Here is a 25484-nt window from a genome sequence, read left to right on the forward strand (position 1 = left end):
AACCAAAATAGTAGTGAAATCTGAATTCTCAGGTTCTTGAAATGCAGGTTGGAGAAGGGGTAGACTAGTTGGGCCAAGCAGTTCCCGATCTGCAGCTAAATTCTGCGTTTCTATGGAAACAAAGGTTTTGATTAGAAATAGTCATGTCAGGACAACCAGAAACTCCTGCGAGCGCTCGCTATGAATATCGCACAGAACCGCATCACTTCATCTAGGCGGATATTGTTACAGCGAGGGCTCTACAGATGCGTGTGCAGAGCGTAATGTATAGGATTGGAACCTACCGTAGCTGCCTGATGGGTTTGATAGCGACGCCTCGACTTTAAAGGGGTTCTGTGAAATTGGAAGGTGGGGGGGGGGGGGGGGGAGAGAGAATCTGCAGCAGCGTCTAGAATTGCAGCTCAATCCCATTGACTTGAACCGGGCTGAGCTGCAGTACCAGACTTGGCCTGTGGGCAAGAGTGGAGCTGTTTGTGGAGGAAAGTAGCATCCTTTTTTATTTTTTCTCTCTAATATCTTACAGTTGCGGGGCAATCATGTCATAGACATGCCCTGTCACATTCATTGCGACTTTTTTTTTTTTTTTACAGAGGAAGTGATGGAACGTGAGGGTATATTCACATATTGTTAAAAGCTGTGTATGCACGGCTGCTCCCTGTTCCCTTCTGGGGTCCTGTTCTGCAGACAGAAGCAGGTACCACTTAGCCATATGCCATCAATATCCCAGATGGGTTGCTCCTCCAGGCCTGCGATGCTCTGTTGGGCTCCCTCGCCGTAAACATCCGGTTTGACATCACCACAGCCAATCACTGGCTGCAGCGGTGCCCGGCTCCCCTTACCTCATTACAAATGGTCCCACGATTCAAGGGGATCCAGTCTCCGCCGTGGTGATGTCATACCTGATGTTGGGGGAGCCCAGCGGATCATCGCAGGCTTGGAGGAGAACGACTTGGGAGACAGCAATGGGAAGCAGGTAGGTAATCTTCCCCCTCCCCCCCCCCTTCTTTTACAACCCCTTTTAAAGCTAGTTGTGAGTTTTATTAGTTGATCATGACAAGCATATTATTATTATTATTTTTCCTGGTTGGGAGGGACTATGAGGTTTTTACCTCTGCTGTCCTTTCGGCAGCATTGGTTGACGGTGTAGTTTGCATAGGATCTGGTTGCTGGATTTCACCATGCCCGATCCTTTTGTTCTCCACCAGCATTACTTCTGCTAAGGTGAATGTGCGGCTCGCCTATAACATATATGGAGAGAGAGAGATTTCCATCGCTGCGCTCTAGCTCTCCGTCACTTTTTGTGACACCTCGTCCCCGTCGGTCAGCCATGTGCTCTAACCATCAGGTAGCACGTTGCGAGGCTTTTAGCCAGTTGCAGTGGATCACTGTAGGACCTGAATGTGCCATACACCGTATGTGAGGGCCTCTGGCAGGTGTGCCCATAGGTTTTATGATTGGGCTTCACCACTTTAAACGTAATCTTCTTGGTAATCCAATGACTCGTCTTAAGTGCTCGGGTGCAAATCTGTTTTGGTCTTTAACCACCATGAAATTCTCCTAATGCGGTTAGTGCACCTGCTTTACAGCTTGACGAACGACTTGTTGAAAGCGGCCGGGAGATGTGGGATGTTTCACATTACTTCCCCTTCTCAAATAGCCATTACCGGCTCCCGGCTGATACCGAGCTCTTGGCTTCTTTACATCTTGATTAACTTTATTTTTTTCCCTTTCTGTTGCGGCTTCAGAATTGGGGACGTATGGTTTGCCGTTTTCGGGGTGTTGTGATGAAACTGAGATTATTCTTTATGCTCCTTAGTCGTTGGGCTGGAATCGGACATCTTTTGACGTTTTTTGGCTAAATGTTGTTTTTGGCCTGCAGCACTGATGTGTATCACGAGACCCGTCGTGGTTTCTCTGCCCGCATCTGGAAGCGCTGAAGTTTTAGGATAAGAGTCTGAAGAAAACTTGCATGCAGGAAACGTCCATATTATGAAGATATGTGTATGCAGATGCATTGAGTGTTCACATTACTGTACCGGAATGCAGATGGGATTGGACAAAATCTTATCCGTACACTGCAGAAAAAAGTTCCCATGCACACGACCATATCCGTTTTGCAGTCCACAAATCGCGGATCCGGTCTTGCCCCGTTGTTTTCTGGAGGACCGCATTGGAGGGCATAGTGGGAGATTTATCAAGACCAGCACTGCCTGAGGATGTGCGCCTAATCTCATCATAAATTTGGCGCACCCTCCTGCAGTCCGTGCGCCTAAACAGAAATCAGAGCTGCTGTAGATTTCTGCCTTCATTTGCACCAGAAAACTGGCATAAGCAGCTGGCTACGTCCTCTTCCTGCCCTTTCAGAAAAGTGGCAAGGGCGACGTAGAAAAACGCCACTTGCGAATATTTTTTTTTCTTCAAAACTCACAAACGTGCAGTTTGCTTTTTTTATTTTGTTTGCGCCAGAAAAGTGGCTAAAATCTCCCCCATAGTCTATATTTTTGCGGAATGGAGATACGGATGCAGAAAGCACACGGAGGATCATCCGTTGAAAACAATGGGTCCGATTTTGCAGACTGCAAATCGGATACGGTTGTGTTCATGACCTGCGGTGCAGATTTAAACCTGCAGCGTCTCAATTCATGCTGTCGATTTTCACCCTTTGCAATGAATAGGGTGTAATCCGCGGCAGGAACCCGGCAGATCCGTGTGAAACACAGGCGGATTTTGCCGTTGAATCGCGGCAGAAAATGTTGCCCGTATGGCTACCACCCTACTGTTGCTGCATTGAGTTACTGTACCACGGAAGTAAAGAGGAAAAATCCGATCAGATAGTGACTTCACCGGGGACTGGTTGCACAAGCGGTGTACTGTACATAAGGGTGTGACTGTGGCAGGACTTCAGCAATCTGTATTGTCTCAGTCAGTTTACATACGTGTCCCATAAATCAGTATGTCACAAGGATACGCCGTTTCACAACAGCTTTGGTCAACGTCTAGTGCAAGCTGTCGCAAACCTGTGTTTGAGTCCTTTTACACGGACAGGTATTCTGCCCGGTAACGCGTGCTGATGTCGGCGCTCGTTACCTGCATTTATATGCAGAAGTCATTGCAGTGTATGCGGGTGACTGCGTGTTCATCTACCTACAGTTTGGTTTTCAGCAGGTCCCCCCTCCCCTGATAACATGGGGCAGGGTGCTGCCGACAAGCAAACAAGCATTATTTATTTTTCTTTCCTTGCGTGTTTACCCATCACTGTCCTCAGCAGTCATGTGCTGTTCACGCACATGTAACCGTCGAGTGCAGCGATCACGTGAACAACATATAGCTTGTGATTGCTACAGGACCAGAGCAGCAGCAGCAGCAGGAAGTTTTAAAGGCTGGGTAATGTTCCTGTTTCTAAATTTGGGGGGGAAAAAATCCTCAGACAACCCCTTTAAGGCCTCATGCACATGGCCGTCCCCGTATTGTGACCCACAAACGGGGGGTCCGCAATATACGGGCACCGACCATGTACACACCGTATCACGGATGCGAACCCATTCATTTGAACATGGAAGGATCACAGACCCACTCAAGTTGAATGGGTCTGCGACAAACGCACGGATGGTGCCCGCGCATTGGAGATCGCAAATTGCACGTTCATGTGCATGATGGCTAAAGAGGACCTCTCGCCTCTAATACTACTTGTATTCCCCATTTAATAACCATTCTGACGCATCTATTCTTATGACTGGATGGGCCAAATGGTTCTTATCTGCCGACACATTCTATGTTTCTATGTTTGTGCCATTTCTCTATTATTCCTCCTAGACGTTATGAAAGACAGGCCCTTTATTACACCGATGGATTATCTGACAGGTGGCCTATTACACTGTTCGACCAAGTGGGGATCCGGATTGCTCCTCGGCGTAAATGCCTGAATACAGCTGGTCAGATGCCCGCCAGTTCCCGTCAATGGGGTCCGGTGGGCAAGCGAGTAGCCCAAGCGTCCCCAAGTGCGGACCTCAGCCTCATCACTGCGCACACTGCTGATGAGTGTGACAGGAGCAGGTCTTATCAGATGGCGCAGGCACTCGCATAAGTGGGAGGAAGACGACGAGGGGCCTAATAAATACCATTGTAATGAGAGCACAAACATTGCTAATTCTCGCTTTCTCTTCCAAGACCCCTTCTGCCTCCGCCAACATTTGTTGCTTTGATCTCGATGAAATAACCTGAATTGTTAGACAATTGGCTTCTTGTTTTCCCCGGTGGTTGCGCTCCGCACGATCTTCTTTGTACTTAAAATTACATATGATTTTCAGGACTAGAATAGAAAGTTGTTGTTTTTTGCCTTGATTGAAGCGAGTTTGCAGCAAGCGATTACAGCTCTTCTTAGTTGTTGTTTTATTCTTTTTAGCTTGTTCATATTTAGATCTCCCTGACGTAAACTCGGACGACAAAAAGTGTGAGCTTCCCATGTGTAGACACTTCCTGCCTTGGATGATCGCTGGTGTCTATGTGAACCATCCGTTCCCAATAATTGCCTTCTCGTTACAGGACTGCTAGTCCCCATACACATTCATTGTTTCTGGGCAGCAGGTCCCAGTTTACACAGGACAGTCAACTGGCCAGAAGCGATGGTTTAGATGTCCACACCAGTGATGCTTTCACCCAATGAATGAGCGTTTTCCCATTATCGAGTGGTCAAAGGCACCTTTACCCAGGGCAATTATTGGGAAGGATTGTCCCTAGGAACGCTCTCTATAATTCCCCAGATCATTGGCCTGTGTGAAGGGACCTTTCAGTAGTATATAGGAGATGTTCATATCACAAAGCCTGGCAGGATAAAGGGATTGGCAATGGGGAAGGGGAGGCGGTGATGTAAGCAGGAGCCGGTGTGGTAATTAACATTGAATGCCTAATCTTCATTGAGCCAACTGGAGATCTCGCATGTGCTTAAGCCACTTATCCTGAAACATGCTGAAGAGATTTTGGCTCCAGCTCTTGTGACAATCCATAGAGGGCGTTCATGGCAGAGTTGGCAAAATAAATGCTGGCAGATGAACCTGCGACAAACTGATTCAGTTCAGTGGGAGCAGTTGGCACTACACAATAAATGGAGCTGTGTAGTTCTGGAGCTTAGAGACCGGTGGACCCCCAATGATCTGATCAAATGGCTTTTCCGAAAGCTTGGGACATCAGTTTTAAAATCTCAGAAAATCCCTTTTAAAATTTTACTATACATGACACACGCATAGTCTGCCCACCTGGTTACCTCCATTCAGGTCCTCCGTCTACTAATTCCTTTCAAGATGACCACCACGTCTCGGACTTCCCCATGTAGGAAAATCTAAGACAAGCCCCTATTGCTCTCTAATGGACACAGTGCCGATGATATAGGAAGGGGGGCATGTCTTAGACGTTCCTTCAACTTCTGCATGGGAAAGTCTGAGTTGGTGGCGACCCTCTTGAAGGAAAACAAGAGGAGCAGAATGGATGGGACCAAGGATGTTGATTATACTTGTGCCATGTATAGTCAGACTTTAGGTTTGAGCTGAACGGTCGCCCTACCTCTCGCTAAGTACATTGGGATGGAGTTTTGGGTCCTCTCGCCATATTCACATGTTCTCCACACACTATCAGCTTTGTGGTGGGTTAAGATCTTTTGACAACCCTGTGCAGGAGCCATATATTTAGGTTGTACCTTGAAGATCTGATATACAGTAGGAACCCCACCTGCCATGTGCCACCTTGCCCCCATCCTCAGTGCATGGTTCTAAGGAAAATCTACAAGCATATAGTCGAGTAGCCTTGACCTTTGTAGATGTTATGCAGTTGCATACATCAGCCACGGGAAAAGGACAGTGTAGGAGTTTTTGGGAGTGGGGAGGGGTGCAGGACGACACCTTCCAATACAAGTAAAAAATTCACATATGCATACTCTGAAGACATTACCGGCTTCAGCTGCTCCTTTAGGATCCGTCATTGACCCCACTGATCGCAAGAGAGAACTGGTAGCGGCTGCTAAAAAAACATGGCACCTATGGCACAAGCAATTTCAGTCAGATTTGTCTGATTAGTGCATTATCCTGTTCATGTACGTCAGGGGTCAGCAACCTCCGGCACTCCAGCTCTTGTGAAACTTCAACTCCCAGCATGCAAATTTGGTTGGCTGTTCTGGGGACTCCTTAATTAAGCATGCTGTGAGTTGTAGTTTCACAACCGACCCCTAATGAACTTGATCAATGTTAAGCTCACACGCTCCATACATGGAGGGAGCCGGCTGCAATTTAGCCATCCCTGGTCACTTACCGCAGTCGCTATTGACAGCATCTGAGGGGTTATCGGGGGTTGGGCAGAGGAAGAAGGGGGCTTTGATCGGACTCCCCACCCCGTGGTGAAATTAGTGCTCTGATCGGTTTCTGTGACAGGCCTGGGAATTTCTACAAGGCCCCCAGGCTGTTATCACTAACTTCCAGAAAAGCCCTGCCTGAGGCACGGCTCTGCAGGCTGTCTCTCAAAATCCCATAGACCGCAATGGTAATCTATTGCAGTCTAGGGGACAAGTGCTCAGAAGATCACATGTTCAAGTCTCCTATAGGGACAAAATGTTACTGTGTAAAAAACAAAATAAGTATATGGATAAGTTCTCAACATCTAGATGGGCCAAATGGTTCTTATCTGCCGACACATTCTATGTTTCTATATGTTTCTATTAGCCTAGAAAACGCCTTTAACCGATAAATGGAGAGATCTGACTTTACTGGGAAATCCAGGACACATGGGAAATCTGCTCCCATGTGACTTGCTTGGGAGGTTTTCGTGGAAAGACGGGGAGGTTTGCAGATCTATTTGCGGTCACATGAATAAAGGTTAACGGCCATTTCCTCTATAGAACAGCTGTTCATGTGAAGGCACCCTCCCTGAGGAAGTCTTCCTCCTGACATGTTCTGAGCAGCCCGTCTGATCACTCCCGATCTGACTGGAGGATGAAACGTTCTGCACATCAATGGCTCTTTTGTGTTCTGGCTCCAGGTCTTCCTTTGTCAAAACACGCTTTGTTTTATAGTGTGTGTGTGTGTGGCGGAGGAATTCCCAAAATGTGTGTTTAGACTTCAAAATCTTCCACGTCAACCCCCATGCATGAAAGACAAACTGTTTCCATTCATTTTCATCCCTCCTTCTGTCTGTGTCATGGATCAGTAACTCTGGAGCACCAGACTAATGTACCTTGTCCTTTTCAGTCTTCAAGTTAAACAAGTCTTGTCAGCTCCCACCTGGGTATATCAGGCCGGGAGCTGCAAGAAATACAGTTCTTTATAATAGTCAACTTTCCTATATCTAAATTTCCGACATTGAACTGAAACGGACACCATCATTTCTACAAACCTAAATCAGTAGCACAAGCCAAGACGACAAACTTTGTAGTATGTCTTTATTTAAGAAAATTGCCTCTTTCTCCACTTGTCAGACACTACTTTTTCTCTTCATACCTCCTACACTCATCATTCACTCTCTTTGATGATATCCGTCTCCAGACAAGATGGAATATCAACCCACTGAGGGATCAGGTCACAGCTGCTGCTGGTAGAAGTCAATGGGGAGGAGCTGCAGAAAGGCACATAGACATAGTGTGGAGGAGTTTATCATAGACTAGTGGTTGACACCGGTATATAAGTGCTCTTTGTCATAAATTAGGCACATCTTCCGGCAGTCTGTGCACTTAAAGTAAAATCTATGCCACCCTGGAGCCAGCTTAGATTTCAGTCGTATTTTATACCAGAAAACTGGCGTAAAAGACAAATATGCTGGGCCTGTTGGTCCCATCCATGGTCCCTGCTTGAGAAAGTGCACAGGTGTGTGACTTTTTCAGTCCAGAATACTGGCATGGTGGGAATGATTGCTTTCTCCATGTCACTGTTTCCTGTCTACTTCAGTGCTGGATTCACAGTTACATTGTTCATTATTGCTGTAGAAGCATGGAGAGCATTAAGAGGGTGTGCTGCAAATCCTTTAAGAAATGGGTCCCTATTAGACTGGGCGATGTTCGGGCAGGACGAGGGCCGATCAGCGATGAACACAATTGCACAGGAGCGGTACATGTGGATGAGAGGGGGGGGTCAGCTACAGTCTATCAAGTCTTGCCACGCTTTGCGACCCCCACCGATCATGAGAATCAGGGATGGAGTTGGCAGGTCACCTAAGTTTCAGGCCAAGCTTGTGATGATGTTCCCTGTCCTGAGGGACCAGGTGAGATTGGGGTGCAGAGACGTCCTGACCACTTTCAGCAGCATACCCACCTACTTGACTACAGCTAATTGGTATTTTCTAACATGACCCAGAGATAGGCTTTTCATTTAAATGATAGGAATTGCATTAGACCTGATGCGTACAACCATATGATCCGTTTTGCGATCCGCAAAATATGAGTGCGGTCTTTGTGCCATCCGCATTATACTAAGGCTACTTTCACATATGCAATTTCCTTTCCAGTTTTGAGATCCGGCAGAGGATCTCCATAGCGGAGGAAAACGCTACAGTTCTGTCCCCATTCATTGTCAATGGGGACAAAACTGAACAAACCGGAACGCCATGCATCAGAGCACATTCCATTCCGGTTTGTTGCGTTCTGTGACCGGACACACAACCCGATGCAAACTGCGGTTATGAGTCTGGTTTGCGAAACTGAACAAGCCGTATGCGGCACTAAAAACAATGGTGCCGGATCCGTGTTTTTTTTTATTATTTTTTTTCTTTCTTTCCAGACGTTTTGTTCACTTTTACGACCGTTTGTATTAAATCAAACTGAAACATTTTTCCTCCGGTTTTGAGATCCTCTGTGTGAAAGTAGCCTTACTGACCCGCTGTTTTCAATAGGTCCATGATCTGCATTTTGTCGACATAGTCTATCTTTTCGCAGAACGGACACGTGCAGTGTGCTTTCCGCGTCCATACGTCTGTTTTGCAAAAAGATAGACTATGTCCTATACTTATTCGCAAAATGCAGACCATGGACCCATTGAAGTCAAATGTGGATGCGACATGGATAGGACCGTAAAATACATACGGTTGTGTGCATAAGACCGCAATGGTGATCCCTATAGCCCTAAGGAGGACTCTGATAACCGCGTCCATCCTTTTTCACTATTTCTGCATCTCCATGTCGCTGGATAGATTTGGATTAAAGTACATGATGCAGCTTATGTGGATAAAAATCCTGCTGCTGGTTTCTCCTGAAGGGAAGGAGTTAATACAGCACATGCCCGTCCTAATGATGAGTGTTGTAGCCGATCGCCTCCATCGGGAAGCCTTGCTTGCTGTAGGATAGAGGGGGTTGTAATTCCAGTATTACAATGTCCTGTTCTTTAACCCTTTTTGTCCTTGCTCTTGTAGGTACAATGGCTGCCTTCCTAACGGAGACCGAGGCAGAAGGAAAAGCAGATTTGCACTCTATAAGCGGCCTAAATCCAACGGTGTCAGAGCCAGCAGCGTTCACGTGATCTCCACTCCACAGGCCTCTAAGGTGGGTGACGCCATTTACTTGCATTTCTCCTTGCTGTAGGAGGTCAGGATAATTTGTGCGGTGTTTTGGCTTTGTTCTCAGTCATGTTGGTATACGGGGGTTTGATTTTTTGCATTGCTGCTGTGAGGGGTATTCTCATCTTATAAAGTAATGGCATGTTGCTGGGATGTGCCCTCGCTTCATGAACAGTGGAGGGTTAAACCTCTGTGACCCCCCCCCCCACTGATCCTGAGGATGAGGGGCCACATCCAGCTACTGCACAGTGCAATATGGACCTATCTGAAGTTCACCGCACGGTGGGTGGTCGGGGTGCTGCCGTGAAAGGGACATAGCACTAAATCAGCACTGCGGCCGCTCCGGGACACAGTCACACGGGATGATTGTCCACTAAAGATTTTGCTTAGGTTCCATGCAAAACAGCGAGGACTCTGGCAAAACGCTGCATGTGGATTTGTCGCAGATCTGGAATTTACATGATGCATTGCAAAGGCTGTAATCCGCAGCATAAAGGGACCTGCCGCGGCTTTAAACTCCACAGCACGGGTTAATATACGCTCTGGATTTTTTCCGCAGCATGCCGATGAGAAATTCCCCTCCACTTCACTGATACTACAGCACAGAATTGCATCCAGAAAATCTGCAGTGTGTCTGCTACATGTGAACATAACCTTGTCCTCAGGATCAGTGGATGGAGGTCCCCCCTTCTCAGAAAAACCTTTTAAAACGGTTTTCTAGGATTTTGATATTGACGGCCTATTCTCAGGATACGTCATTAATATCAGAATGCAGGGGTCTGACACCCCGCACCCCCACCCATTAGGTCTTACCCTGTAGCCCTGGCACCAGAGGTCGCCACCGGAACTACACCGGTCTGTCCATTGTGTAGTGGATGAAGCTGGTAACTGCAGCGTTGCTCCCATCAGTGCTCCTTCCACTACACAATGGATGGAGCTGTGTGGTTCTGGCGCTTCAGAGTATAAGCTGATCGGTGGGGGTGCAGGGTGTCGGACAGGACAGGCCTTCAGTATCAAAATCCTGGACAACCCCCTGCTCTGAAGTGCCTAGAGTGCTGCGTTATGTTGGTAAAGATATGGCACCACTGCTGTCCAAAGGGATTGCCTCCTTTGTCGCAACGGTTCAGTCTGCATTTTTCAGGGGGACTCTATACTCCATGTCGGGGTTCCTCCTTGCAGATTATACTTGAGATGGTTATTCATGAGAAAAATCAGAGCCAGACTTTTTTTTTTTAAGGAACCTGGAAATGGATGACCTTCAGATTCTGGCTGTGCCTAAGAAGATAATACAACATGGATATAGACAGGAATTATCCTTCCTAACAGTGCCAGTGAAATAGACCGCCATATGTTGCTGGCTTCACTCGCTGACATCTACTCTAAAGCATTATAATGTAGTCAGAATTAACCTGCCAATATGTTTCTGGTCTGTGGGAGGAAACTGAAGGGCAAGAAGGAAATCCACATTCAAACTGCTTCCAGATGGTACCATGGTCCGAAAGTAAACCGTGTCCTCAGCGCGACGTGACGGCCGTGCCAGCCATCGTGCCACCCTACTGCTATTATCAGGACCATTTTCAATGCTGTCACTTGTTTAACATTCCCAGGGTGTAGACATTTTGAACTCCCAGAATGCGGTGACGGCCTACCTGCTGAGAGTTGTAGTTTCACAACCGCTAGAGCACCAGAGCTCAGAGACCCCCGATTTACATGTTGTGACTCCATAGCTTTTTTATTTTTATGGTTTTTACCTGGTAATTTATTGCTGTCATTTTAATTTGGCTCATTGTTGATTACACAGATGTTTATGGCGCCTTTACATACTAAGGCCTCCTTCACATGTCCGTGATGACATCCATGACAAGATGGTCAGTGGTTTGGTCCGTGTCTCATCTGTATTCCATGGACGCTGCTAGGCCAGAACAACTCCTAACAACGATCTGTGAAAACCACGGACCAAACACGGAGGGCATCCCTGTTCTGTCCGCGGTCTTCATGGACCCGTGGACTATAATGTGCATTACGGCTCCGTTATCACTACGGACCAACGTTCATGGAAATCCACTGATGTGTGAGCGATTCACTGACATGCGAAAGAGGCCTAATGTGTGAAATTTGACTACTCAGGATCGTCACTTTTGGTAGTCGAAATGGTGATTTTCAGATTTTTATGTGTGATGAAGTCAGTCATGGGACGAGCAGGTTGCTTCTGTGTAAATGCAGTCACTCAATGGCTGCCAGCCAAACCCTCTAGACCTGTGACTACCATTACAACTTCATGGCCACGTTTCGTGTGTTCTTCTCAATAGTTGCGCAAGCGATAAATCGCCAAATCGTACGTCTTTATCAAAGCGTGTAAGGGCATTGTTCCATTTTGGAGATCCGTCTGCAGGATCCAGTGCAAATGCCGGCTATTGGCAGGACAAAAAACCACTGCACGCAATGGTATAAGCCAGAAATCGGCCGGATCACCGGACTTTATTGTACGTAGAGGATCCGGTTGGATCTTCTAACGGATATGTGAACGAAGCTTCTAGGTGGTGGCTGTTACTGCGCCTTTGAGGATTATCTCATCAGTGGTCTAGGTGAAGGTCAATGTCCTACAGGACACAACCCCTCACAGAATTTACCACGGGGTGGAGGGAGCATTTATACCCCACAGGCTTTTGGATGCGACTACTCCTGTGAGGCCGGGGAATGGCTGCAGCAGTCACAGGACCAAGCTCTTTTTGGTGTGTGTGTGTGTGTGCGCGTCAGGTCCCCCTTTTTTAATGAGATTTCTCTTCCTGTAACTGCTGACAGTCCTCTCCTTAAAGGGGCGGTGCCTTGGAGAAAGTTGTTGGACGGCAGCTCGGGACATGATGCAGAGCCGCGCTGTGTTTGGTTCTGCTGCTGTCCAGGATTTGTACATGAACATTTTGTTCCCGTTGTGTCTCCAGCTATATAAGGAATGTGATCTGAACACTTGCACATGTGAATTCCACCCAAACATCTGTGGAGAATGTGAGGAAGCGCCGGCCGCCCCCTTGGAGATGGGACATGCATTACATTCTCATTAAAAGACATTTCTGAGGTCACAAGAAGCTTATGCATAATTGAATTTATTGGAAAGTCTGATTCAGTTGCCAGGAACAAAAAAACAAAAAAAAGAAAATCTATATTTTCCTCATCCAATATTAATGGCGCTATACGTCTGGCGCATTGTCCCGCTCGCCGGGTGGTTTACAGCTGCTCTATATTGTCTGCAGATCGGCACCTACTGGCTGGAGCTAAGGTTAATTCCTGTTGTGTGTTTATATCTTACACCCTATTATATGGGCTGCGTGTAAACCCGCGTACTTCAGCCCTGGGTTCTTAAAGGGGACACCCATAATCCAGGGCACAAAGGGACTAGGATCCTTTGGCCCCCACCGATCTTAACTCTGATATTTCCATAGCTGATCTCAGATGCTCCATGTAAAGGGTTATCCCATGAACAGCATTTATCACCTATCCACAGGATATGTCAATGGGCTGGGAACTGCAGTGATCCCGAGAATAGGGGTCCCTGAGTCCCCAGTCTGAATGGAGTGGTGGTGCCCATGTCAGCCCCCAGCTCTAGGCACTTCCATGGGACTGATAAAGTGCTGTCTACGTCTGTCCCCGTGACTGGAAGAGCGGTCCAGCATACGCACTACTGATCCATTCAGACAGGGCATCCCATTCTTGGGACTGCTGGGGGTCCTGGAGGTCTGACATTTATAACCTGTGGACAGATGAGAGATGCTGATCGCGGGCCAACCCCACGCGACTGTATGTATTTTGCAGTCCGCAAACGTGTTGCATCCGTTTTTTTTGTTGATGCGTTGACTTTAATGGGTCTGCGGCTAAGAATAGGACATGTTCTGTTTGCGGAACAGACCTACGGATGATCTGTGGGCTTTCTTCAAAAGATAAAACAGCAAAAAAAAAAAAAAACGGACAACACGAATGCAACATGGACATACAAAATACATACGGTTGTGTGTGTGTGAGGCCTTAAAGGTACAGCCAGAGTGCTCCAGGCATGGAAATCTTGGAGGAGCTCTAGCAGGGGTATAAGTGATCCTTGGCCCCTCTGGTTTAGAAATCGGGTGACATGTTGCCACTTATCCGTAGACCAGAACTGGCACCTGAGGGGTAAGGGTGCCATCACATATGGGTTAATGGGCGCGGGTATCGCTCACTGCTGCACCGCACATGTACCGGGTGCAGCCTGGTAATTGCCATAGGAGATCTGACGTGTTCCACTTCCTTCCGTCACCCTTACAAGGTGTAGAGGGGCAGCGCTCGGATGGCTCAGCTCATGGCGAGGCCGGTAGTAGCTCTCATGCAGATTTAGTGTCTAAAGCTTGATGGAGATGATGACGCGTTACATTGGAGAAGTCCATATAAACCGCGGCTCTTACTTTCTGGTAGACTGTCTTTTATGAGGCTGTTGTAATCTCATAGGGATCGTAAGGTCCCAGACTAATGGGGGTGGGGACCTTCCTGCTCTCCTCTGACAGATGGCTCTTGGATTTTTTGTGCTGATCCTTTTGTTCTGGAGATAACCCCCAGCGTATATGTGCATTCAGCCGGCTGCCTTTATAGGTGTAAGGGCACATCTGACTTTCCGAACCACTTTGCTTCAGAAGACTGCTGTAACAGCAGGGAATCGGCATTCTCCAAAGCTTAATTTTATTTATATTTTTTATTTTTTTCAAGTGTGTCATTTTTGCTTTTGTGTAATATTTTTAACAGATTGTGAATTGTATTGTATCGACAGCCTCGCCTTATGGGGTGTTCCGGGTTCAGGTTATGAAATGCCCTTCCTCAGGATAGGCCTTCAGTATCAGATTGGTGGGGGTCCGGCTCTCGGCTGCTTGAATGGACCGTGGCACTCCTGCATGCGTTGCAGCCTCTCTATTGTTTTCAGTGTTATTAGGCACCACCATATTTGTATGTACTGAGCCATATCGCTTCATTCTGCTAGTCGGACCTCCCCGCAGGGGTTTTCCGAGATTCTCAGGATGGGTCACCAATATGATATAGACAGAGTACAGCTTCCAGCATCCCCTCTTCCTAGGCATGTAGAGCGCCATGGCCTAGGTACAGCTCCATTCTATTCAAGGAAATGGGGCTGAGCTGCAGTTCCAAGCATGACCACTATCCAATGGACTGCGCTGTGCTTGGTAAGTTGTGAGGAGGCCATGGTGCTCACTGGAGAGCTGTGACCGCCTCGAACAGCTTATCGGTGGGGGTGCCGGGTTCCTGACGGTCTGATATTGATGACCTCTCCTGAGGGTAGGTCATCAATATCAGAATGTTGGAAAACCCCTTTAATGCCCCCTCCCAACAGCTCTTATCGTCTAAGAACTTTGTCCTATCCACCCTGATCTTGCCTGGAAAGCGCCCTCTTAATATCTCAATAAGCCTCCTCTGGAAAATGAGCATCTGCAGACATGGAGAGACTTGCCTATGAGATTAATTGGCTTTTGATTTGATTTTACAGGAGATGACAAAACAATTAGACAGGAGCGTTAACTGGAGATTAATTTCCCTGGTCATCCAAGTAGAAACCATAAAGCTTCTGCGCGGTTCCCGCCGCTGTTCTTCCTCCAGAAATATGTGATAAAGTAGTGATTGTGGGGGGAAGATTTCCTGCCTGTGATCCCGTAGAACAAGGATCAGCAACCTTCAGCACTCCAGCTGCTGAGAAACTACAACTCCCAGCATGCAAACATGTTCGGCTCTTCTCCCATAGAAGTGAATGGAGCACTCTAGGAGTTATAGTTTCAGAACATCTGGAGTGCCGGAGGCTGCTGATCCCTGCCATAGAAGAGCATTAGTCAGCCTCTCTATAGCCTGAAATGGCTGATAACGGAAAGCAGTAGACTCAAAGGAAAGAGATTGGTGGGAAAAAGTATCCCATGATTAGTGTAAAAAATGTAAATCTCATATAGAACATGACAATCTCTTTCTGACAAAGCCGGAACCAGCCCTGTACCTCACGTGGATCCAGAGATCTCCCCATTCGTTGCTCTGATAGATTTATCTCAGGGGATGTGTCCTTTCCGCTGCTGCTCAGAGGCGTGTGCCTTCTCAGCTGGTGGCGGTTAAAGGATGGAACTGAGCATGCTCATCCACCATAGGAGCTGGACAGAGACATTAGAAAAATAGCAAACAGCAGGTGGCGCTGTGCAGACAGATTTTATTGAATAGCTCAGTAGCTATACAGAATTTTTGATTACATCCAATTACACAATGGTTCAGATCCAGGTGCTGGTTTGAAAACTAGAATAATTTTCAGATAAAGTTTCCTTGTGTGGCTCAAAACGAGTTAGGCGTTGCATGCCAGTAATTGCTGCGAAGCCTGGACATTGTGTCCTTCTTTTTAAAAAGAAATGTAGCATGTTAATGTTTCCTGGCGTCATTGCGGATACATCTTGGGGGGGCGTGCGCTGACGTTTTATATAAAACAGATCCGTTTTGTGATGCGAGCCGCTTGTGTTTTTCCGCGTCTCATGTTTCGGACTGTTTTGCTTCTTCTAAACAATCTTGCATTGTTATGTGGTCTTCGGCCAAGGAGAAGGAAGATGAGTAGGAGTTCTCCCAGCCGCCTGCATAACTTCTCCGAGCTGAATCCCCAGAACACGCACACACCCTGTTCTTAACCTTTCTTAGACCCCAAGACTTTCTTCTAAGCCTCTGCGGCTTTACATAAGACTCTGTGAAAGGTGTGTTCTTCTGGAGGTATTACCATCAAAGGAGATTACGGCTGAGCTCTGCTATGTAAGGGATCCTTCTGCCTTGATCACATATAACCTTGAATGCCTCGGTTCCCAGGGCACAATGTGAAGGCTAGCCACGTAATGTGAAGCAATAATTCTCGATTTGCTCCTTTCTTGTCCAGATAATTTGATAGTTCAGGAATATGGTTTTGCAGATGTAATCCAGATAGAGGGCCCGTTATCTAATATTACACAGTGTTTTATCACATTTCTGCTGGTTGAATAGATTGCTATTCAGTGGCCATCAAAATTTGGAAACTGCAGTAAAATCCACGTGCCGTGTCCAGGAAGTTGAGATGTAGGGTGCTGTTTGCAGTGATATTCATAATGGACATGACCACTGCCTCTCCTCCTTATACCGGGCTTATTGAGTGCTATATATGTGATAACAGAGAGGAGAGCAACAGATTTAAAGGGGTTGTCCAGTTATGTCCAAGGGACATAACTACCTTTTTTTTTTTTTTTTTTTTTTTTTGCTGTAGTGTGAGGGTCGTGGCGGTGTGTAGCACTGCAGCAATTTTTTCATACACCAAACCACACCTCTAAGCCCACCTAATCCCCTTTCCGCCAATCACACAGTAAGTGCCCCCTTAGTGCTTCCCTTCACAGTAGGATGCTGCCTGGTAGGGGTTGTAGTGGCGGCCATATTGGTTGTCAATAAACGACTAAAAGACAGGGCGGCTAAGAATTCCTAACCACTTGGAGCAGTGCTTAGATCTGCAGACGGTTCCTCTCCTTTGTGTTTTATCTCCATTACCAAAGGCGGTGCTTTATACTGTCGGCCGTCTGTGCTCAGTAAAGTGTATTTTCTCTGTGGGAAACTTTTTATCTCTGGACCAATAAACAGGCCGCTGCTCGCTGTCACACTGGGAATGGAATTTTTCACATTTTTGTCCACCACTCCTTTCTATATACAGAGGGGAAGCTCCCTCAGGCTTTAATTTCAATCTGTCATCCAGGGAGTGTGCGGATTATATGTAATAATGGATGATATATAATGCACCCTTTCCTTGCCAGTTCAGTTTTTTTAGTTTTCTTCAAAAGTCTTGAATGTTAAAGGGGTTGTCCTGTTACAAACACTTATCTTTGTCTGATCAGCTGGGGTCTGGTGCTGATCACAAGCACGGGGGAACATCAGGCCCCCATTCTCAAGATCACTGGGGACCCCTGCTCATCAGATACTTATCTCCTATCTTGTGTGTGTGTGTGTGTGAAGGGACATTCCATTTAGCTTACTAACGGTCACATTAAAATTGGAAAAACCCTCCAAAAAATGCTTAGTTGGCGCAGAACTCAGGCGACACCATTGCATTTTTAACCCCTTAGTGACATAAATTTTAGCCTTAAAGGGGTTCTTCAGTTTGTTTTAACTGATCTATCCTCTGGATAGATCATCAGCATCTGATCAGCGGTGGTCCGACACCTGGGACCCCCGTCAATCAGCTGTTTGAGAAGGCAGCGGCGCTCCAGTAGCGCTGCGGCCTTCTCACTGTTTACCGCAGGCCCACTGACGTCACGACTTGTATCAACTGGCCTGGGCGGGGATAAGCTTCATTCAAGTGAACAGAGCTTGGCCCCGCCCAGTCCAGTTGATACAAGTCGTGACGTCACTGAGCCTGCGGTAAACAGTGAGAAGGCCGCGGCGCTCCTGGAGCACCACTGCCTTCTCAAACAGCTCATTGCGGGGGTCCCAGGTGTCGGACCCCCGCCGATCAGATGCTGATGATCTATTCAGAGGATAGATCATAAGTTGAAATAAACTGCAGAACCCCTTTTAAGGACCAGTAACATTTACCCCCCTCCCCCTTTGTGTTCCAGCAGTCATAACATTTAAAAATTTTTCCTTTTTCTTGATTTTGCGGGATAAGTTGTCGTTTTTTTAGGAACCATTTTAGGGTACAAATAGTGTATTAACTTTTTTTGTTTTATTTTTAGGGATAAAGATAAAATAATAGTAAATTTAACATTTATTTTGTGGAATTTATTTACGGTGTTCACTGTGTGGTATAAGTAACAACTCTATTCTGAGGGTCAGTACAAATATGATTATAATAAATATATATATATTACTATTATAATCTCTACATCAGAAGATATAGCTGTTAGAGCTGAAAGTGAATGGAGAAACAGGTTTCACTGCTTTCACTCCTCAATTAATAAAACAGCTACAGTGCTGCCCATAATTATTCATACCCCTGACAAATTTTGACTTAGTTACTTTTATTCAACCGGCAAGTTATTTTTTTTGACGGGAAATGACATAGGTGTCTCCGGAAAAATAATAAGACGATGTACAAGAGGCATTATTGTGGGGGAAAAAACATTTCTCAGCTTTTATTTACATTTGAGCAGAAAGTCTCCAGTCCAAAAGTATTCATACCCTTCTCAATAATCAATAGAAAAGCCTTTATTGGCTATTACAGCAATCAAACGCTTCCTATAATTGCAGACCAGATTTTTGCATGTCTCCACAGGTATTTTGCCCATTCATCTTTAGCAATGAGCTCCAAATCTTTCAGGTTGGAGGGTCTTCTTGCCATCACCCTGATCTTTAGCTCACTCCACAGATTCTCAGTTATGGACTCTGGCTGGGCCGCTCCAAAACGTTAATGTTGTTGTCTGCTAACCATTTCTTCACCACTTTTGCTGTGTGTTTTGGGTCATTGTCATGCTGACATGTCCACTGTGCCCAAGGCCAAGTTTCTTTGCAGACTGCCTGATGTTGTCGTTGAGAATCCTCATGTATTGCTCTTTTTTCATGGTGCCGTTTACTGTGATTAGGTTCCCTGGTCCATTGGCTGAAAAACACCCCCAAAGCATTAGGTTCCCACCACCATGTTTGACAGTGGGAATGGTGTTCTTTGGGTTGAAGTCTTCTCCTTTTTTACGCCAAATGAAAGAAACATCATTGTGACCAAACAATTCAATTTTTGTTTCATCTGACCATAACAGAGAAGACCAGAAGTCTTCTTCTTTGTCCAGATGAGCTTTTGCGAAGGCCAAGCAAGCTTTTGTGTGCCTTATCTGGAGAAGTGGAGTCCTCCTTGGTCGGCATCCGTGGAACCCACCAGTGTGCAGTGTCTGTTGGATTGAGACATTGCCACCAGCAGAGCCCAGATTCACCAGGATGGCCTTGGTGGTGATCCTTGGATTCTTTGTCACCTCTCTAACTATCCTCCTGGCCAGCACAGGCGTCACTTTTGGCTTCCGACCACGTCCTCTGAGATTTTCCACAGTGCGGAACATCTTGTATTTTTTGCTCAAATGTAAATAAAAGCTGCGAGGTTTTTTTCCCCCACAATAATGCCTCTTGTACATCGTCTTATTATCTTTTGGGAGACACCTATGTCATTTGCCGCAAAAAAAAAAAAATTACTTGCTGGTTGAATAAAAGTAACTTTAAATCAAAATTTGCCAGTGGTATAAATAATTATGGGCAGCACTGTATATCTCGCAATGTGGTGGAGATAATGCCGTGATTCTTGGGATGTCAGCTCTCAAACAGGACTAGGCCCATATCTCTAGCTGCTACCAATCCCGAGATATTGGCAGCTATAACAGCCCCCCACCCCCCTCGCCTCGCTGCCAGAGCTCTGCCCCTGCTGAACTATAAACTCAAAGCCCCAGCAGAGCTTGAGCAAAACTGGGGGTTTTCCAGGACTTCCCAATGCCCCCACCAATTAGCTGATCAGGGCCGTCAGTGGGAGAGCTGCTGTTTGTTAGCAGTTCTAGCATCCTGATTGGTGGGGGAAGCCTCCCCTATTATGTCCATATACCCTAAGGGTAAGTTCACACATCTTAAGTTTTCCAGATAAAAATCCACACAAAAAACAAAAGCCATTTTTGTTGCATGCAGATTTCATTGCCGATTTTGTGCGGATTGAGCTGTGGCTTTCACGTATTAGGCTACTTTCACACCTGCGTTCGGTGCGGATCCGTCTTGTATCTGCACAGACGGATCCGCACAGATAATGCAAACGCTTGTATCCGTTTACATTATTCTTTTTTTTAAAAAGTCTAAGTCAAAACTGATTTGTCCTGACTTACATTGAAAGTCAAGGGGGGATGGATCCGTTTTTAATTGCACGTTATTGTGTCAGTAAAAACGGTCTGTCCCCATTGACTTACATTGTAAGTCAGGACGGATCAGTTTGGCTCCGCATCGTCAGGCAGCGTTTTGGTGTCCGCCTCCAGAGCGGAATGGAGGCGGAACGGAGGCAAACTGATGCATTCTGAGCGGATCCTTATCCATTCAGAATGCATTGGGGCTGAACTGATCCGTTTTGGGCCACTTGTGAGAGCCCTGAAATGGATCTCACAGGAAGACCCAGAAACGCCAGTGTGAAAGTAGCCTTACGATAAATAGAATTTGCAGCATATCGCCACGTATACCTATACATATCGCCACGTATACCTATACATATCGCCACGTATACCTATACATATCGCCGCAGCATGCATCGTACTGTGGAATTTCTGTGCGGATGCCTCAACCTAAAATCCTGGGGACAGACAACACTGGAAGGGGGGATTGTCTGATATCTATGAAGTCAATGCCATGAACAGAATACCATACTGTAGGCCAGTGCATCTATATAGCTGTACTATTTCTCATTACTCTCTAGCATAGCGGAGTTACTGGGGGAAGGGTCTCTCTCCAGGCCTTTAGACTACTGCCAGCTGTGCCTGTTTCCTACGTGGATTAACCTGTTTAATTTTGGTACGCAGGGTCTATGTATACAGAATGAAGGGAGCAGCGCTGATAGTGTGCAGGCGTGCGCAGTCTCACACAGTCCTGCAGAGGAGGTGAGGCAATATAGCACATACTATAAGAATATCTGACAGATGTCACCGCTATGTATAAGGCTGCATTTACATGTGCTGATTATTGCTGCAGTGGAGGATGGCGTAATATAGCTGTTTCTCAAATCCGAGCGTGATCTAAAACCTCATTCGGAGCCATTTATCATGGCCCCCTACACCAGAAACTGGCGTAAAAAAAAAAAGTTGCAACCCAGCGTTTTGCAACTTTTTGAATGCCACAGCGCCTGTATTTAGGCGCATGTGGCGTTTGTACGCCAACCTCGCTACTCTCTGAAAAGGCACATTCACCATCATCTACACCAGTTTTTCTGGTGTAAATGATGACTAGCCGGAGTAGATTTCAGTTTCGGTGCACCTCATTTATGACTAGGCCTGCACCTTGTCATAAATTAAGCGCACCCTCCGGCGGTGTGGGGGATATATTAGCCCGGTGTAAAAAGTTGGTGTTTGATAAATGACCCCCATGGTGTTCAGCTGGCATGGACCACACTCTTCCCTGCTGTCATCCTTCAAATCCAGTGCAGCACATGTGCCACTCGTGGTCCGTTCAAGCTGTGACTTTGTTTGAGGCATGTTCACATGGCAGATTTGTGGCCCTCGGGTTTCTGACGCAGATTTGCATTTGTACATGTCGCGGGGCCTAATCTATATGGAGCTGGAGGAATGGACATGTCAATTGAACTATGGGGTGGATTACCATTAAAATCAGTAGGACGCTGATGTTTGCATTTTTTGTTGCACAAAATGCACCAAAATTCTTGTCAAAAATTTTCCATGTCAACATATCCCAAGTTAATAATACCACACAGTAGTGCCAGCTGCTGTTGGCTTCAATTGTCGTGGTCTCATTGTAAGGCCTCATGCACACGACCGTTCCGTTTTTTGCGGTCTGCAGATCTGCAAAAACGGAAGCCGCCCGTGTGCCTTCTGCAGTTTACGGAACAGGTGGCACATTGTAGAAATGCCTATTCTTGTCCGCAAAACGGACAAGAATCGGACATGCTAATATTTTTTTTGCGGGGCCTCGAAACGGAGTAACGGATGCGGACAGCACACTGAGTGCTGTCTGCATCTTTTGCGGCCCCATTGAATTGAATGGGTCCGCATCCGAGCCGCCAAAACTGCAGTTCGGATGCGGACCCGAAAAACGGTCGTGTGCATGAGGCCTTATTCATAGATTGCCATGGTAGACGTGGCACATAACATGCTGTCAGCATCGTTTTTGAGAACCTGTTCTGACTTTTTCACCCGTGTCGTCCCATACATAAATGTCCTTCTTATGAATTTAGCTGGCACCAGCAGGCACTGGCGGCAGTGTGACAGGCAGTGACCTAGCGCAGGGCAGCTCTGGGCTGCAGAAGACCTTAGCTTGCCCAGAAGATGAAGCAGCGGACATGTCTCAGGTATATTGGGAGCAATGCTTTATTTTATAGGACTAAGAGTTATACAACAGCGTATGGCCATGCAGGTTCTGTCCTGACATTATGGCAGCCAGTTGTGCAGACTTGTCTTGTTTTTTACTTATTTGGGTTACAGACTAAATAAAACTGAGAAGTCTATCCAATGACCTCTTGTGAATGGGGGGCTCACTGACCCCCAACGGCAGATGTCAAGGAAGCTAGGTATTAAGGCCCTTATACCTGCACATAATTGCGAATATCATCTCTAACAAGCCTTCATATAACGCTCGTTAGCGATGATCTGGCAGTGTAATACTGCCGTTGAATACACAAGCAAACATTCCTTCATAGGGTAATCAACTCCAAACCTTCCACTGTATGACCTGAACCTAATCCACGTTTCCATTGTGCTCACTGTAGGAGCATTTGGGTAGCAGCTCAGATGATGATGATGATCACCAAATAGATCTTGCCCGCCGTTTCCAGGTAAGCAGCTCATAGAAAGTGTTATTTAGAGATACGAATTCCAGAGCCAAGCTTTATGAATCCTATCCGGAAATGTCTATGGCTGTGTGACGACCTAGATATTCCAAGTTAATTGGTTTTCTGGGATTTAACTATTGGTATCCTATCCCCACTCCCCAGGATAAGTCATCAACATCTGATCATATGGGGATCTGACTCCCAGCACCCGGCCATGGCGCTCGGGTGAGTGCTGCGGCCTCTTCGCGGCCTGTAACGTTATGTCTATGGGTCACATGGCCTTTCCTCATTTCAGTCCGAGTCTTTAAGTGGTTAAAGTACCCAAATGGATCTCCACGTCTCTCTTAGCCAGGGTAACCTACATTGAGGTAAGTGCTATCTCTTAGCCACAGATTCTCTGTCTGGAGGACCCGGCGTGTCCTTACATTGTATGGACAACTCATGCACCATGTAATGCTGCACCCACAACCTGTGGGTGACACTGCAAGGACATTTTACATTTTTAGCAAGTATTCAGGACTTGGGTGACAGAATCTGAAGCCAGCACAAGGAAAATGGGTATTTTCTATTCACGTACAGTGGAAAAAATCTGTGCAGAATAACGATCATCCTTGTATTTGAACATCTCCAGCGCACGGACGGACATGGTGGCGGGTTAAAACTACTGGGTGATGATGGGGCTGATCCGCGTGTGGCCTCAGGCAAATCATGAACCTGTGAACATACTCTAAAGATTACAGCTGATGACTGTGGGTCCTGGCAGTGGGAGACATTTTGTGATCGGCATATTTTTGGGGAATCCCTCGAACACAAAGGGGTTGTCAACAGCTGACAACCTCTAGTAAAAAATAAGGGGGATGAGGCTGGGTTCTTCATAGATCTTAACAAGCAAATGCACCTCGAGCAACCTGTGATGAGACAACCCGCCGATTGAAGTTGCCGTTGGTTGCAGTGGCCACTACGGGGAAAAACGTGGTATTACATCTGACCACACAATACATGAATGGAGCAGGGTCTGTACCCACCTCCGGATGTCCCTAGGAGACCGCTCATGTAAGAGAAATGCTTTATTGTCTCTTTCTGAAGATTTCTTTTCTCCCGTCTTGATTCCAATCGATTCCTCTCCATCGTCGGCCATTAATTAATCCCCGTTGTGGCTTTCAGCGGATGCTACATAATTTATGAAGGATTCAGTTACAGAGAATCGTTTAGCCATAAATATTATTTACCAAGCAGGCGCTCGCTCTTCTAGACCTTTAATTTGGTTAATTCAATCTGCTTTTCTATATTGGCCGTCTGCTGCTAGTCTACCTCTACTCGCGGAGAGGACGCTGCCGCATCGGGGGGCGAACCGCTCTTCGCTCGCACATGGTGGCTGATCGGCAAGAATGTAGATTTCGTTCGGAAGTATGGCAATTATTCCAATTGTACTTTTTCTCTTGGCAAATGCTTTGAGTATAACTGGACCAGTCTTGTAGCAAATTGTACAGATCTGGGATCAACGGTGTTAATATGATCACCACTGCCGGCTGGATGCCTGTGTGCAGCGCCTTGTGTTTGTCACCTCTCCCGACATGTCTGTTCTAGTAAATGCCTCAATAAATAACCGTTCTGGTGAATGTTTTCTTAATGTTCTGTGTTGTGCTGTTCCTCTGTTGTTCCTGCTAGAAATGTGTGCATCAGTTGGGGGGTCTGTCCACACAGTCTCACACTGTTCTGTAACTGACTGTGTTCAAACGCATCCCTTTAAAAACTGGGTGTCCCCATTACCTAGGACAACTTGTCCATGAATACTCTAGAGGAATAACAAAGGAACAACCCCCCACACCGTTATAAGAAAAGATGTTCCAGAATTGTTGTTTCATGGGGAATACAAGTAATTACCAAAGTGGATAATTAAAGGGGCTGTCTAAGATCCCCTTGTTTTTTAGCTAAATTCTTTGACCCAATACACGAATCCTACTCTCCTGGCTCCTGCACGCTGGCTGTATTTGGCGATCTTCTGATTTACGTGTGGACAGGGTCACTTGCGCCCCTGCAGCCAATTACTTCTCTCAGCTTTGACATGTCCTCAAGTGACGTGACCCACCAGTGACGTGATGCTTGGGGGGGCATGTCACCGCTGAGGCCAATTCCCATCTGCAACCCGGTTGAAAGTAAGGGCCAGTTCACATGACTATGCTTAAAGTGCAGAATACGCATGTTTTTTTTTTTTTGTGCAGTTTGACGCTTGTTTTTTTGTTTTTACCATGCGGGTGTTCACTTCAATAGAAACCTGCATTTTTCAGCTTGATGAGGATCTTACATGGAGCTGTATTTTTCTGCTTCCCATTCATTTCAGTGGGAGATTCAGCGCTGATTCTGCCCCAAGATAGGACAGGCTGCTTTCCCTTGAAATGAATAAGGGGCTGTTTTGAGGCGTTTTTTGGAGCAGAAATGTTCCAAAAAACAGTGTGAACTGAGA

General features: G+C 46.4%; 1 protein-coding gene across 2 annotated transcripts in view; it reads left to right on the forward strand.

Annotated features, from left to right (window-relative positions):
- Positions 1–25484, forward strand: part of PELI2 (pellino E3 ubiquitin protein ligase family member 2) — a 49910-nt gene that overhangs the window by 18006 nt on the left and 6420 nt on the right. The window contains exons 2-5 of one of the 2 annotated variants that reach the window (XM_040412772.1): positions 9379–9508; positions 21042–21119; positions 22427–22540; positions 22958–23023. In XM_040412772.1, the coding sequence (XP_040268706.1) occupies positions 9379–9508; positions 21042–21119; positions 22427–22540; positions 22958–23023 (388 nt within the window). The remainder of the gene's footprint in view (positions 1–9378; positions 9509–21041; positions 21120–22426; positions 22541–22957; positions 23024–25484) is intronic. The other variant, XM_040412773.1, reaches the window with a different exon arrangement.

This window comes from Bufo bufo, chromosome 11 (assembly GCF_905171765.1).
Source record: "Bufo bufo chromosome 11, aBufBuf1.1, whole genome shotgun sequence".
In the NCBI taxonomy this organism is placed as follows: Eukaryota; Metazoa; Chordata; class Amphibia; order Anura; family Bufonidae; genus Bufo; species Bufo bufo.